This window comes from Antennarius striatus, chromosome 17 (assembly GCF_040054535.1).
Source record: "Antennarius striatus isolate MH-2024 chromosome 17, ASM4005453v1, whole genome shotgun sequence".
Lineage (NCBI taxonomy): Eukaryota > Metazoa > Chordata > Actinopteri > Lophiiformes > Antennariidae > Antennarius > Antennarius striatus.
In genome coordinates, this window is record NC_090792.1 from 3,906,063 (window position 1) to 3,922,435 (window position 16,373).

The 16,373-nt window shown below is 42.2% G+C and overlaps 2 protein-coding genes across 2 annotated transcripts in view; one reads left to right on the plus strand and one right to left on the minus strand.

The window, feature by feature from the left end:
• Nucleotides 1–3,796, minus strand: part of slc4a1ap (solute carrier family 4 member 1 adaptor protein) — a 6,786-nt gene extending 2,990 nt beyond the window's left edge. The window contains exons 1-8 of the mRNA XM_068339510.1: nt 2,952–3,796; nt 2,131–2,338; nt 1,860–1,988; nt 1,716–1,776; nt 1,479–1,618; nt 1,208–1,368; nt 518–587; nt 228–417 (exon numbers count right to left, since the gene is read on the minus strand). Coding sequence (XP_068195611.1) covers nt 228–417; nt 518–587; nt 1,208–1,368; nt 1,479–1,618; nt 1,716–1,776; nt 1,860–1,988; nt 2,131–2,338; nt 2,952–3,782 — 1,790 coding nt within the window. The 5' untranslated portion in view covers nt 3,783–3,796. The remainder of the gene's footprint in view (nt 1–227; nt 418–517; nt 588–1,207; nt 1,369–1,478; nt 1,619–1,715; nt 1,777–1,859; nt 1,989–2,130; nt 2,339–2,951) is intronic.
• supt7l (SPT7 like, STAGA complex subunit gamma) lies at nt 3,075–10,607 on the plus strand. Its single transcript, XM_068339511.1, has 6 exons — nt 3,075–3,193; nt 4,023–4,126; nt 5,903–6,364; nt 6,919–7,243; nt 8,434–8,671; nt 10,101–10,607. The coding sequence occupies exons 3-6, from the start codon at nt 5,940–5,942 to the stop codon at nt 10,397–10,399; spliced, it is 1,287 nt and encodes a 428-aa protein (XP_068195612.1). The 5' UTR covers nt 3,075–3,193; nt 4,023–4,126; nt 5,903–5,939; the 3' UTR covers nt 10,400–10,607.
• Nucleotides 10,608–16,373: the final 5,766 nt, after the last annotated feature.

Consider the following 16,373-nt stretch of genomic DNA (forward strand, 5'->3'; position numbering starts at 1 on the left):
GACCCCACACTGACTATGTTTGCTGTGAAGCTCCAGAAATGTTCTGTGGGATAACAGAATCTGACTTTCCTCTTCATGGGTGGTGAGTAGATAACGGCTCAATATCCATCTTTGGCTCAACTGCTCATCTATCTTTAAAAAAGCTTTAAGACTCATTCCTGTTTGCCTCAGCATAATATGTACAGAAGACAGAGAGATGTATCAGAGCTTTGCACCCTGGATCTAACCTTGAAAGCAGTGAGGGCATCTGGGTAGGTCGCGTCAGTTCAACCAGCCTGCGGAGCCTCTGAGCGTCTTTCCGCAAGTCGGCAACATGGAGGTGGAGCTTCTTGCGCTCCACACCATCCATCGCTGCCTCGCTTCGCACTGCAGTCATGAAAGCATCCAGAGGGTCCTCAGTGGAGGAGCTGGAGGAGTCTAAAGTGGGGGGGATGAGACACACAGTAACACAATGAGAACACGCGTCTGTTGGTGGCGTGGGTTCAGAGCAGTCGACCCCCAGGCCAGAATGACTCACCTCCTCTCGCAGCGCTGAGTTTTTTCTGAGTCTCTGCCAGCTCCTTCTCCACCTCTGATAGCTTGGACACCTACATGAGAATTAAATTCAGGCAGCGTTCAGTATGTGTAACATTAGCGCAGATTATATAAATACATCTTGCAGCACTAATCCTCGTGTCATCTTTAGTTCAAACATTAGTTCCACAAAGAGTGAGGAGAACACCAGTTTGATACGGGGGAACATTACATACTCTAGGACTGGAGTTTCACAGGATAGAGCTCTAGTGGTGATCACAATGAACGGTTGACTATTTCATAGATCAGAATCTCATTCATTCATGATTCGAAAATCTTGTCAAGTCATGCCAGTTCAAAATCTGGTTCTCATTAAGCTGCAAAACTCACTATTTTCTCAAGAGATTCAGAAGTACTTTCAATTTAGTGCTAATCTGCTTATGTTAGCACGTCAGCACTGTCGGTCTGAGCATGTACTCTGCTGACATAGAGCCTGTTTAAAACTGGTTTAAAACCAAGATTCGTGCAGATGTTACAGAATGTGTGTAGATTCATTTTAGTATTCTACACACATTTTGAGTAGATATTAACTTTCAGAATCACAATGAGCTAACAGAATAATTAAAGCAAAAGTCACTTCATAAGGTGATGGTGACAGATGACTTTTCCCACTTGAGTGAAAACAGAATTTTACCAGTGACTCATAGGTCTCAGGCCGCTCCTCAACCTTTCCCGCCTTCTTCATTCTCTCCTGCCTCTTCTTTTCCACAGTGCCAGTTCGATCCAGGAAGGTGTCATCATCGCTGTCATAGTAGTCGTCATCTTCCCAGTTCTTCTTCTTGCGCTTACGGGACACTAAACGTAAGATGCAGAGAAGAAAAGACTACTAAAGCAATTCTCATGAAATCAAGTAAGAAGGTTCATGACATTGATTTCAGACATCCCCCGTGGAGATGAGGTCGCACCTGCTTCCTGGCGCAGAAGCCCTCTGGCTTCCAGCATTCGACAGGCCTCCAAGCAGCACTGGATGGCTGCTTCTTTCTTCTTCCCTGTGTGGGTCACCTCAGCTACCAGCTGCCTGCCCATGGCGTCGTCCACAGGAAGCCTGACAGAGCAACACTAAAGGTGTTACGGCAAGCTAGGCAAGAGAATGTATTCTGTAAACAGAACATTCATGTGTCAAAAATTTCATTGTCACTGACTTTATTCTGCAGAGCCAGCTGCCGTGGTTTTTGTCTTCATACTCAAACTCCAGCTCTTCGCCTAAAATAATCAAGAACAAGTCACAAAGTTAAGTGGGAATAACAGTCCTAGAAATCTTTGATTCTCTGTGATTAAGGCGTCACCTTCTCTGTCATAGAAGCCTTGCAAAGCCTTCTTTGGGTCTTTCAGGTATGCGGCTTCCTGGTCCTCATGGAACTCTGTTGAAAAAGGGTTTTCCTCGTTCTCGTCTTCCTCTGGAGTGGCCTCCTCAGCTTCACGGAGGCAGATAGAACGACAGGAAGAGAAACCACGACAGGGTTAAAGCTCTCTTGAGTTAACAGCCTTCATTAAAACTCAACACAGGTATAAGTCAACATGCTGAGGCGTGATCCTCCAACCGGAGGAGAGGCTCACCCATTCCCCACGAGCAGCTGCCTTCATCGCTCGATGGTTTGCTTTCATCCTTCTTGGCGTCACCTTCCCCATCTTCCTCTTCTTCATTATCCTCATCGGAACCATCTCCCATCATTCTCTTCTCCAGCTCAGCCCTCTGTTTTCGGGCTTGCTCCTTCAGCTCTGTCACTGTCAGCTCAGACTCCTCTTCCTCATCAAACTCTGGACCCTGTGGGGGGAGGACATCAGAGTGATGAAGGATTAAACAGTTTCTGGAACCTCTCGCCTTGGGTAGAGATGAAGAGGGGGCTATTTCATTCCACACCTCTACATTTCTTCTTTTCAAACTCTGCAGCTTCTTCTGGTGACACTAAACACTTTCTACCATTTTATGAAGCGTCTCCATTATATCCATGTTTCTCTTTGTTTTCCATTTCTACTTGTGTAGCGACTGAAGACACAATTCATTCATTCATCTTCACAACCGCTTCATCTGCTGTCGCGGGTCACTGGAGCCTATCCCAGCTGGCTGAAGGTGTCAGGCAGGGGAAAACTCTGGGCGCGACGCCAGTGCACCTCGGCACAAAGGACATAAGTTGAACAAATAGTCACATATCAAGATGTTTACAGTTAAAAATGTCTTCTCAATGCTCGTTTTGCTCCAGATTTTCATGAAATGCTTGTAGAGTGCCTCAAAGTTCGGTAGAAACACACTCTTGGCTTCAGAAAAATACATTTTTTTTCTAGAATAACTACCTGCACTCTCATAATACTTCTCAAACAAACCTATCAGTGGGGTTGGACATTTTTACTGCTGTAAACATCACTGCGTCCTCCTTTACCTGCAGGATGAACAGCCTGGTGCTCCCTCCGAACTTTATGACGTGACCCACACGCAGTCGGATGAAGGTCTTTGGGGGGATCTTGTTCTTGTTCACCACGGTGCCGTGTGTGCTGCCCAGGTCATGGACGTAGTAGCCCGTTTCCTCCCCGACGGACTCTCCTTCTCCAGCCTGTCCTCGGTACTGAATCACTGCGTGGTACCTGGAGATGGACGGATGCTCCAAGGAGACGTCACACACAGGTAAACGTCCAACCACGAAGTAACTTCTCTCCGTGAGGGGCACCTTGTCCACTATGGTACCGTTTTTAAGGATTTCCAAAGCATAAGGGGTATCCGAAGCTTTTCCGCCCCAAGACGGCTCTGTGTATGGGATAGGGGGGAAATTACCGACCGGGGGCTTCTTGTGAAGCATCCTCAGCTTAGCTTCTGGCTTTACTTCGACACGTACGACATTCTCCACTTTAGCATCCTTTTTATCCTCTTCTCGATCTTTTTCGGTCATTTTATTTTCATTGTCGGAAGTCGGAGAATCCTCCCTGCTTGTGTCGATGGCTTCAGCTTGGGTATTTTCAGTCACAGTGTGTGTTTCGGCTGCCGTTGTTTGGGAGGGAGCTGCTGCGCTGCTGCTGCGTCTGCTGGTCAGGGAAGGGGCCGCAAAAAGAGCCGGCCTCTTAAAAATGTCCGTTGTTTCTGGCTCGGTTTTATGTTCGCCATCGCCTTCAGGTTCATCGTTATTCTCTGTGGCCAAGCACTCTTCTGCTTCCATTGCAGGTTGAATTTCTTCGTCCGTATTTTTAACACACACGTCTGACAACGACGAAGCCGCCATGTTTATTTGGTGTGACTGTGAATGTTGCTCGGGCTTCCCCCGTCTCCACGGTCGGCGTCAACCAGCTTTAAACTCGTACAAACATCTACAAAGCCACTATATATTGGTTAATAAAAATATATACAATTTTCTAAACAATTACACAATAAGGTAATATAATATTTTTTAAAAAAATACGAAATCAGTTGCTCGTGTCAGAACGTTAGTTTTCACCGTTTCACCCGAGCTTTTTCTGTGAAGGACGACACAACGTACATCCTGTCCAGCTTCCTGAACGTGAAACAGAAACATTGGTCAGAGTTACCATAGGAAAGTAACAGGCTTTTCTACCATCTCTGTGGAACGTGAGTAACAGTTCGATCTTTAATTTATAGACAATTTAGCCAGCTGAATATACATGCTACGTACTTGGCTGTCTTCCAAGGAGCTTTACGTCGATCCGTTTTGAAGGAGACGTTCGTTTCAGTCTGTGTGTTGTGTTCCGTCCAGACTCCTGTCTTTGATTCCTCTTACCTTTGGGCCAAACGGTCCGTTCAGGATTCAGATTGAGCCCTTAATGCGTATCTATGCATTTGGAATACATCGAAAACCTCTTATTGTGTCCTCAATACATTTTAACCCTCAAATTCATTGCCATTTCTCCCGTATGCGGACATTTATACGTATAAACACTGCGTGATCCATTGTAATGACCGTTTTATTTGATCAAAACGTGATTAGCTGGTGGAGATACTCAACTCAGCCTTATTGTATTGACCCATTTTATGTCTATTTATGATCTACTGTGTAGCTCAGCACGACTGATATAACAAATATATTTCTCATATATTGCACAAAAGTGTACTCTGACTGACTCCTACAATCTGAAAGTCATTCAGGCCTTAATGACAAACATCTCTGGTACCTGCGTAACCAGACACCAGCTTCTGCCAGCACCAAGTATTCTGTCTATTTCCAAGTTCTACAATATTATAGGTTTAAGTGCTGCAACAGCCTTCTTCAAATGCCACTAGATTTTTTCCAAAGTATCCAAGACAGGTAATTGTGACGGCCACTCTTGAGCTTTAGCTTCAGCTTCATCACAGCTGGCGAGAAATTTTCTACTGGACTTGAGAGAATCGATCATCACTGAACCCCTGCCATATGTCACTGTAGGTCTTTTTTTTCATTACCCAAAGTACAGCATCCAAAAACCTTTCTTCTCTTGAGGGCTGAGGTATGTTGGGTCAGCAGTAGCATCTACTGTATCTTGGACTTTGGACATGGAAACTAAGACAGAGTTTGGACTCTATTACCTAAGTGACCATATGACAATTGTCTCGGTGTTTTGACAACATTTGATTTGCAAAGATGCATCTCTTAAGAGGGGTGATGGTCAGGAGGTTTTATAATTTTGAGACTCAAAAGTCATGGGGCTGCAGTGGCTCAGCGGTAGAGCGGACGTCTTATGACTAGACATCGCGGATCAATTCCCGCTCCCGCCAGACATCTGCAGAGTGTGAGCCGACTGTGGGAGGTGTCAGATCACCTCCCGACCACTGCCGTGGCGCCCTTGAGCAAGGCGCCGTCCACTTACAAGCTGCTCAATTGTGTGCCAACCGAAGTTGCAAACTGTCACCTGCCTCCCCATGTGCTGTTGGTTGTGTTTACTGATTGCATTTCCGCACGCCCGTTGTGTGTTAGGGTTGTGTTTCAAGATACTGTATGTGTATGCATGGAGTGTAAAAAAAAAATTCCCTGTTAAGGGGATTAACAAAGTGGATCTTCTTCATTTAATGTAACACTTTGTATTAAAAGTGAATATTTAAATTTTTTTAAAATTTAATTGCAAACAGCTGATCAATAAAATAGTCTGTCAGTTATCATGATATACAACAGGCATTGAAGAATTTTGTTTTCTGCCAATTAAAAGTTTTAATACATTTCTCAGCTATTATAATGTAATTTCGCCCGTGGTTAGGATCTAGCTCCCTGTCAAAATCAGAATGAACATCACCTTTTTTACCTAAAAAAATCAGAATTAACATAATTACACAAAAAAAAAAACCCTTGATGTTGTCAATAAAAATTTCCTCCTTGAATGTGATTTTAAATCCTGTCTCTTTTTTCCATATTAAAAGCGGGTCTAAATCTGGCCTGTGTCCGTCATCCCTCATCATGATGCGCTACTGGGGCGAGATCCCCGGACCTGCAGGAGCTCCGCCCAGTCGCAGCTCCTTTGATTTGCTCCAGCGTGAGTTTCGGTCAGTGGAGATGCAGGACCCTCCTCTGCACCAGCCCTCGGCCCAACGCCCTCGGCCCACCACGATGCTCGACATCCCCTCTGAGCCCTGCAGCCTCACCATCCACACAGTGCAACTGTGTCAGCACACACGCCGCCTCCGTGGTCTGCTGGCAGCAGCCCAGGCTCAGGGTCAGTCATCCTCTGAGGGTGGCAGCAGGCTGGAGGAGCCCGATACTAGCCTGCCTCTGCGTCCTCCCACCCCGCCTGCCCTGCCAGATGACTTGCTACCAGCTGACAGCAAAGCTCCACGGCAGCCTTTCCAGCTCCACCACAGTGACCCTGAAAGTGATTTCTACAAGTAAGTTAATGTGTTGCTGCAGCAAAGACAAGAAAGCTGCACTCCGTTCCTTGTAATCAAATAAATTTCAAGTTTTGTCAGTCACTCAGGATTAAGATACAGTACTACCTCCAGATACGAGCTGCTCAAAATATGAGTTAATTGAGATATGAGCTGTTGCTTTGTCCATATTTTTGTTCGACATACGAGCAAAATCTAAGGATCTCGATCTCAATCTTGTTCTTGTTGGTGGAGTAAAGACTGAGCTCCTGTGTTCTCGTGCTTTTTGCTTTTCTTTTCCTATTTTATTATTGTTTACATAACATATATAATTAATTATTCACAGGTAAAGTCTGCATGTCTATTTGTTGATAAATATATGCTGTTGTTTTTTTTTCATAATTTAGGGGGTTTGGGGCTTTTTTACAAGATTGGAATGGATTAAAATGATTTTAGTGTTTTTAAATAGGAAAATGTCTTACAATCTCAGTCACTGAAGGTATAATGGTGTAATGTAACAGGTATAATGTAACTCCAATGAACAAGCAGTCATCCTTCATCTCTTCCATTGACAGGGGAAAAGGTGAGCCTGTCACAGAGCTGAGTTGGCCCTCCTGCAGACAGCTTCTGTATCAGTCTGTGGCCACAGTTCTGGCCCATGCTGGGTTTGAGTCGGCCCAGGAGAGCGTGCTAGAGACCCTGACGGACCTGGTGCACGAGCATTACTTGCGTATCACCCGCCTCCTGCGTGTGGCGGTGGACCGGGAGGCTCGGACAGGCACCAGCCCCTTCCCAGACGTGGTGGAGCAAGTGTTTCATGAGGTGGGCATCGGCAGTGTGCTTGCCCTGCAGCGTTTCTGGCAAGTGAGGATCAAGGACTATCACAGCTACATGCTGCAGGTGAGGCCGGAGACAGACTTGCGTCCTAAAAAACCATCTGAGATTTTGTTTCTATATCTTAAAAGGATCTGTTCCAAATACCTCAGTCCTATTATTTTGGTGGACAACAAGTGCATTTGCCATTTGGTTCCTACTTCATTAAATAAATTCATGAGGTCGCTCTGGTTTGCATCTGTCATCGATTTTGTGAAATAGTCTATTCTCAATTATTCTATTATTTTATTCTCAATTCTCAATAAGCAGTTCATTGTTAAATTCTTTTACAAAGCAAAATCATCAAGTAGCCACTGGTTCCAGTTTGTTCCAGAAGCAGAAACTGTCTGTCTCTATATTTATTGACATGTTGGCTATTTCAGTCATTGAGAGAATCTGTAAATTAGATTTAAAAATAATGTTAGTTCATGTCATAAGCATAAAGACTGGTGTGGATGTGAAACCAGAAAAATGTATGGAAAGTCAAGATGCTTCTATGTGAGACAGAAACCAAATAGACACTCACTGCCTCAACAGGATGGAAATCTACAACTGATCTTTCATGTCAGTTTACGGTGTTGTTTTATATATATATATATATATATATATATATATATATATATATATATATATATATATATATATATATATATATATATATATATATACACACACACACACACACTAACTACAGTAAATATATATAAATATACTGTATATAAATGTATACCCTAGATAGCAGTATTTACCACCTAGAATGTGCTCTTAATTTCCCTTCGGGGATCAGACCAGTATGTAAAAAATAAATAAATTTTAAAAAAGATATATAATATATACTGTACATGGATTGCTGTACATACAGTATATACAGTATAATATACTGTATATCTGGAGATACTTCTTCTCCTTTCGGCTTTTCTCTTCAGGGGTTGCCTCAGCAAACCAGTTTCCTCCATCTAACCCTGTCTTCTGCACCCTCTTTCATTACATCCATAAACCTCCTCTTTGGTCTTCCTCCAGGCCTCCTGCCTGGCAGCTCAAAATTCAGCATCCTTCTACCAATATTTTCTCTATCTCTCCTTTGGACATATAAATATAGATATAAAATATCCAACAATGTGAAAAGTATTGCTTCAGCAATATAGACTGCTGCGATCTCTGCTGAGCTCATACATTTTACCAGGAAAATTGGACCCTAAAAGCTTTGTCTGTTCCAGGTGAGTAAGGACCTGTCAGAGGAATACGAGCGGCTGGTGAACCCAGAGAAAGCTCTGGAGGACTCCAAACCCCTGAGGATTAAGGAGGAGCCCATGAGTGACATATCCTTCCCTGTTAGTGAGGAGCCCGAGGCTGACTTGGCCTCTGGGGACCAGGCGCTGCCCATGGGTGTCCTCGGGGCTCACAGTGAGAGGCTGGCTGCAGGCTTGGATGGGGATCACTCCCCTCACGCTTCAGGTGAGACGAGCAGATCTGTTCAGTGGTATACTCCACATTCATCTCTGATTCCTTCAAGGACGTGTGCAGCCTGGCTAGATGGAACTCTCAGTGTTCTGTGTTCTGTGCTCTGATGTGGAGAAGTTCAACAAGCTGCTTGTTTTGCTTTGTCATCAGAAATTTGTACCTGACCCTGAACTAATCCGCCTCCTGATGAGAGCGCTACGGGCTCCAGGCTACAACCGTTAAGTTCCATTGCGTAAATGTTTTTGTCGACAATACAAATAAATGTTAGAAGATAATGTGATCATCATAGATAATGTGAAATAACATTCAAACAAGTGAACCGATGAACTAGAGGACTGAAAAGATAGAAGGTTGTCCACATTAAACCTGATAAAATCTATGCTAAGCCTCTGTATTTTACAGAGCTGGAGTTCCCAGATTTCAAATATCATATTATGTAACTGTCCATCAGCAGATATCTTTGTACTCTCTCCATCCATCTTACACTGATGTCTGGTGCTTAAGTAACTTCCCATATAACACCTGACTGTAAATAATCACCTCGTGTGATAGTCAACATCAATAATTCTAATCTGGTGAACTTTGCTTTCCCCTTACTGATTTCTTTCCTGGCCCAGACTCCATCTTTAATAATGTGATGGAAAAAAGTCCTGTCATTGTCTAATCCTGACAAACAAATAGAGTAACCATGTGAAAACACTACAGCCTCTTCAAAGGTAATAAGTGAAGAAAAAAAAAATCCCAGACAATCCTTCTTCTGTAGCTCCGACACGTATATAACCACAATTCCAGGAACAAAGCTGAAAACCGTGTCACTTCCTTTTTAGTTCAGAAGTGTTGCAGCTCCCTTTTAACTGTCACGGAAATCCTCGGCGTTCAAAAAGAAACGTTTCGTTTTCTGACATGCTCATTTAAAATAAAAACGGCACGTTGTTATTCATGTCGATTGTCATTTTATTCCCAAAGCGTTTGTCTTGAATACACTTGATAATACAAGCAGGAGTGTGTTACATGTTGATTTTAGATGTAACAAGAAGCAGCAGCTCTGGCAGTGAAAACACTTGATCCCTTGTCTCTGTAGGACTGGTGGGAGTGAAAATGTCATGTTTGCAGACCCAGAGGGAGAGCCTACACAAGTTACTAATTTACTGTGCTGTCAGCGAGATTTATTCTTCATTCCAGGGAGTAGGACTCCTGCTGAATTCAGTGTTTCTGTCAGAGACCATTAGGGGGTGCCACAGAAATAAAGGAATTCATGTTTTTTTTATCTTAAATCGATCCATAAATGACAGAGAGAATCTTTTCTGAGTTAGTTTTGAGACCCTGATTTTGAGAATGAAACGGTGACAGTCTATTTGTAGATTTGAGCAGTGCTGTGATGGAAAAATCTTCTTTTTATAAACTTTCTCTTCTTCTTTATTAGGTGGAGGCGGAGCCAACAATTCGCCACTTTGGCCACAGGTAAAAATGGAGCCGCAGGATGGAGAAGAGGGCCACAGCTCTGGCGGTCATCCTCACCACCATCACCACGGCGTACTGGGTGACGACGTGTTCGAGGAGGGTGGGCCCATGTCCACCATGAGCGAGTCGGGAGGAGCCATTGCGCCCTCTCCTGGAGGAACGGCGTCAGACGGAAGCTACGCCTCGCATTCCCCTGACTCCTTGATGGGGACCTCACCTGTCTTCAACCAGCGACCCAGGAAACGGGTGAAGAAGATGTGAGGCTGTATTTAGACCCATTTCATATTTGTCGTCCTGAAAAGACGAAACAACGTGAGAGAAATCGGTGGTGATGAAACTCGACTCCGATCACAGACGATCAGTTCAAGAACAAACTGAAATGATGGAGAAATGTTGTCTTTCTTATTTTTTGTATAACGTGTCTGGTAATTACTTAATGTTTCTACTGCATTTATGATTATTAGGCCTAAAAGAATAAACATCTTTTTAAATATCAGTCATGTTCACTTGAGTCATGATTGATGGGCGCTTTTCAGAAAGTATACAAGGAGGGTTCCCATTAGCATAATTAACTGAAGATCTAGAAAATGTTAGCCTTCCAAAAGCAAATAATTTATTTGAACAAGTTAATAATTTATCAGAATGGTTTGTTTTCACAAGCTATTAAGTCTCCTTCTCCTCACATACCAATTACTGTCTCTGCTATTCATTACAATTAAAAGATGCTCCACTGAAATGAAAATATTTTGTCCCCACACGAACATACCCTCCCTTATGATGATGTATCATCAACTACTTGTTTCTATTCTGCAGTACACTTCACAGGCAATCCAAATGCAGAGGAACACCCCACTTGAAAAGGCATACACACACACACACACACACACACACATACACACACCTGCCAACCTGAAGGCTCTAAATAAGCATCTGTTTCAATAATGAGGCAACGCTGTGAATACAACACCAGAGGCAATTATGGCGGTTGTCTGCATCATGACGGCGACATCAATTCTGCCTTAATGGAAAATTAATTATGCATAATTTTGCATGCTGAATTAGCAGGTCGGCTTAAATAAATGTGAGTTTTTTTGTTTGTTAGGTTTTTTTTTTTTTTTTGCATGGGCCTCATTTTCACAGTTAAGAGAAGTGATATCTACACCACACCTCAGGAAATGTGTCTCTCTTTTGTTTCTTTTCTGTGTCTTTCTTTTTTGTGTGTGTTATGTGATCCAAGAGTGTGAACAGATGGACAATTAATTCAGAATGCCAGACGAAATGAAAACGAGTGTTCATCGAGAGTAATATCACCTGGATAGAAAAAAAAATCCTCTTAGCACAAACTAAATCCTGTTAAAGATGGAAATGACAACATCTCATACGGTGCCTCAAAGGAAAAAAAAGAAAGAAGCACTTAAACTGTTCAAAGCAAAAGGTTTCTTTTCAATAATTCCTCAACTCAAATCACAGTGTTTGCCATTTAATTTGAAAATGAGCGGTTGGAGCTTTATTATGAAATGGAGCCCCGACTGCAGATGGAAACCCTGAACTTGTAGGATTTGTGACTGATCTGATCAGTGACTTAAACATTATTTAAAACATGTAACAGTTACTTCGTTATTGTACTGACAGATGTGATCGAACGAAAAGTAATGACTACAGTATTGTGATAACACGAAACACAATAACATTCACAGTGTCCACTGGTTGCTTTTACTGAAGGTCTGAAAACAACAAAGCCTTTTTCATGCTTTATTGCTCAGACCACTTTCATACTGACTTTAATTTAAGTCTAACTTTATGATCACATTTTCTTTAAACTGTTTCAACCTCCAACAGCTAGGTGGCAGTGTGCTAATTTATTGTTAGCTTTAACTCCTGAGGAGTGGAGGAAACACAACTAACACATCTATGGAGAAATATATTCACAAAGTGTTACAATTTTATTAATTAACCTGTTAACATTGTTTCATTCAGCCAGAGATTTATATTTTTGAGTTTTCAAAAAACTGATCCAAAAGTTCAGGAATTTAATTTAAACAATAGTGAAAAAGTTTAATACTCTGCTGTGGAGATTCGTTATTCCCTCCAGAAAATCACCAGCTATGGCACCTGAATGGTGACACAGCTTGTTACTCTCATGCTGTACGTAGTAATGCAACACTTGGAGTTGTCAGCAGCTGCTGATTTGCGTTGCCCCTTAGAGAAAAAAGTGTAATTATAAAAATGTCAAGATGTGTTTTTGAGCAGAGGTCCTTGTGAGGGCCAGAGCGCACTAAGAGCCAGAGAAAAGAGCCAGCAAATGATTAATTACATTCCTACACAGAGTCATTAATTCAGCACGAAATTTAATCTGTCCAGCCAGTTTGCAAGTAGAATGAGGAACGTGTTTAGTTTGAAGAAATTGAACCTCAATGTGCTCGTTGGTCCGTTAGTTTTTTGTCTTGTCGAGTGAAGAGGAGATCCTCACTTTTTAATGATGCCATCAGGAGGGATTTTTACAACTCCTGCTTGTAATCAGGTAACAGATACGACACATCAAGATTGGAGACAAATGAAGAATTATGAGAAGAGATGATGGCTTCAACAGTGAGATGAATCACCAGGCATATGGCGTGTGACAGGTTCAAAGACGTCTGTCCTATAGAGGCTGGCGTTCAAGGCGTTTCACTGCACTCAGATATGAGAGGATTGATCGAACACCGTCACGGCTTCGGTCTGATCAATGGATATTTTTTCTGGAGCGGTCTGATTGAAATGTACAACAAGGCAGTCAAAGACTGCAACATCCTGTGACACCCTTGAATTCAAAATTTTACCCTTACCTACACATTTTTGTGCCTCTGGCTTCCTGAAAATGTTGCTTTTTGTTTTGTGATTATATTTCATCAGTTTTTCAGGGATGTGTACTGAAAAAGATATAAAAGTGAAAATTTGAGCTTGACCTAGTTTTACAAGGTCAAGGTTGTGATCTAATTTTCATCCCCTTGCCTCCCTGAACGCCTTTTGTTAAATTTTTCTATCTTATGAGATATATGCAAAAAAAAAGTACAAAAGTTGAAATTTGACCTTGACCTAGTGTTTTCAAGGTCATCATCTCATTTTCACCCCCTGTGCTGCCTGAATAATGTGCTTTGTATTTCATCTTCCTATCTGCAACGTTGTGAAGATATTTGGCGGACGGACGGACAAACACACAAACCCTGATAATTACAATACATCACCACTTCGTGGAATGTAATTAAACAAGAACCGCAATCTCCTTAATCAGGAATTCATCCATCCTCCTATTGGTTTGGAGGGCGGCCAGAAGTATAATTAGGAGTTGGAGTGAGTCAGTGACAAACGAGGCTCAGTGAAAGTCAAATTTCTCTCAATAGAGTACAATTTTCTTTTAATAGTTGAACTCCACTCTTACCTTTTTACTCCGTGCCACGTATTTAACAAATTCAAGTGCCTGCTGCTTCAAAATTAAGAGTCTACATTAAATAAATGATCTAACTTTACGTATGTTTCAATTCTCAAAGATGTAAAACAACATTCCCCATCAGAGTCAGGGATGAACCGTTAGGAGACGGCAAACCTGACAAATGTTTAGGTCGGCAGTAAAATCCGAGAAAGGTCTCCAAACAAATCTTCTTCTTTTCCTTTGGCTTTTCCCCTTCAGGGGTCGCCACAGCGAATCGATTGCCTCCATCTAGCCCTGTCCTTTGCATCCTCTTCTCTCACACCAACTACCTTCATGTCCTCCCTCATTACATCCATCCATTACATCCATCCAAAGATCTCCAAACAAATAGTGATATGAAAGCACTATTTGCTTTCATATCACTATTTGCTCGGAGACTAACAACGACACAGTGTCAGCCTTCTGGGAGAGGTCGGCATATATAAATGACATCACATCTCCACCCTCTTAATGACGGATGACTTCTCACACTCAGTTTTAGAGCCTATAAAGAACACTTGTCTAAAATTGAACTTTTTTTCGTAATTGGTTTGAACTTCATTACAGAGATGGACTACTTCTTCCATCATAGTCTGAGTTGGAATAAATCTAAGGGGCTGTGAGTTGATAGATCGAAACCAAAGCAGGAGAACTTGACTTCCTTTACTTCAGATGTGCATCCTCAGCTCCTGGTTGGAATGCTGCTCAGGCAGTGCGAAGACCTGCCACACAGCCGCCACGCAGTGAATGCATCAAGTGACCAGGGGTCGCAGCGAAGCTTCACTTTAAGTTTGTCACGTTAAAAGGTGGAAAGATAGTGTTCCAGAGGTCACAGGGGCAAAAGATTAAAGCTGATAACTACTAAAGAAGCGCGACACTAAACCTTTAACAAGTCTGTATGACTTTATTGAATTAGTCGAGTCTGAGTCTTTTCCCAGAGCAAGAAAACCCTACATTTGTCTCATCCTACACTTTCACATCCAGATGGAGAAGGCCGGGTACATTCAGCTTTATTGGGACAGGTTTTGTGATCCAGCATATGTTAAATTTAGGAATCCCTCAAGGTGCCTGCTGAAAATATCTTTCACTTTCAGCATCAATGAAATATTCCTAAAAAAAAATTTTTTCTAGCTATAAATATAGGCCTGAAGTCATTTGATATACATCAACCTGCATGATTAGTTTTTGTATCTTCTTTTTTTTTTAACGAACAGCCTCCTCCACTTTGTCCTCATCCCACCTGCTCCGATCAAAACAGATGCGTTTGTGTGAATGCTTGAACAACATTTTGCTCAGGACAATAAACACTTGGTTAGTATCGGCATTAGATGTCATTTGTGAGAGGCGATGTTCGCATTAGCAGGCTGACGTGATTCAATTCTGGTTTCTTGCCTCAATGTAACACAAACTGTGCTTCTTCAGAGCTGTGTGAACAAACTCTGATCTGAGTCACTTTTATATGTGAACTCTGATTGAATCCCTGTCTGAATCTTTATCATCCAAAAATTAATGAATTATTATCCAGCGATAATTCATGTCCCTTTCTGCAGGTAGGCATGTGCAGAGCGCTGCCATCATTAAGCACCGCTGGCAGCAATGCAAAACTGAAGTACCAGAGGAGATAGATGACAACAGCAAAACATATAATCATGATCTGCTGGTAAACAGTCATCTCCAGAGAAAAGTGTTATTAGGTGCTGCTTTTTGTTAGTTGTGATTTTTTTTTGTAAAATCCCAAACCTCCTGTACAGGGATTGGAGAACCTCTGTGATTGGCTGAAGGTCATCCAGTTAGTATGGCCCTTAAAGATATTTTATTGGCTGACCTCACAGTTGGACTCAATGGGTTGTGATATTAGTATCCGTGTTTGCATGGATATTAAGATATATAGAAGCTTCAATAGTTAACATACAGCCCTTCTAAATTTTACTGTATAGAATATTGGCCTTCTTGAGACAAATTTTATTTGGCGGCAGTTCTTCAGTCTTCCATTAGAGGGCAGTGTTGTACCATTCACCAACTGCAGCTATACAAAGGCCTCAAATCCAGGATTTATATTCTCTCAGTCTCCACAGAGACCTGGGTACTCCTAATCCTTCGGAGAGGGGTACTTTCATGGCATCTGAATGCTGCAGAGCAGCCATGCTACCAGATGAATAGATTTCCTCATCACATGATAATAAGTAGCTTGCAGTTGCCACTGCATGGCCATTTCACTGACTACGAATGCATCTATGAAACCTAACCTGTAATTTCATGCCAAACCAATAAGCGTGCAGTATAATATTACTTCCGACCTGACTCTTCTGCATTTGATGATGGCTGTCTCATCTGCATCAATTAGGCACTGTGCCTCCACATAGCTGTTGGCAAAAGAATCAGCACAAAAATTGCAACAGTTTTTTCTTGTACCATTTCAACATGATTGATATGGCTGTTGGTAACATATTCATATCAGATACCGAAAGATCTTTGGATGATGGTGCAGATATCTTGCAGTAATCAATCTGCTGTAGGCTACAGTGGGACCTAGCAGTGTTTGTATTCATGAAATTGGCTGAAAGTTCACTGTGTGCCTCTGCATAAATCTTGTATTTGAAGTCTTTGGGATTTTTGTTAGAGTGACTCGACTTGACTGTGTTGTGACTTTGTGAAGGAGTGCAATTTTGACAGCAATTGTGTGCTAAAGGTTTTTCAACTGTCTCTGCTAATGTCACATGCACTGCTGCTGATGGAAATGCTGACCGTGTTGATGATTGGTATTAATGACTGCACCAGCATGCACCC

Excerpts from the sequence above, each read along its gene's own strand:
- supt7l (XM_068339511.1), top strand. The coding sequence starts at position 5,940 with ATGATGCGCTACTGGGGCGAGATCCCCGGACCTGCAGGAGCTCCGCCC. Across the intron at positions 6,365-6,918 it reads CCTGAAAGTGATTTCTACAA|GGGAAAAGGTGAGCCTGTCA; the intron begins GTAAGTTAATGT and ends TTCCATTGACAG. Across the intron at positions 7,244-8,433 it reads ATCACAGCTACATGCTGCAG|GTGAGTAAGGACCTGTCAGA; the intron begins GTGAGGCCGGAG and ends TGTCTGTTCCAG.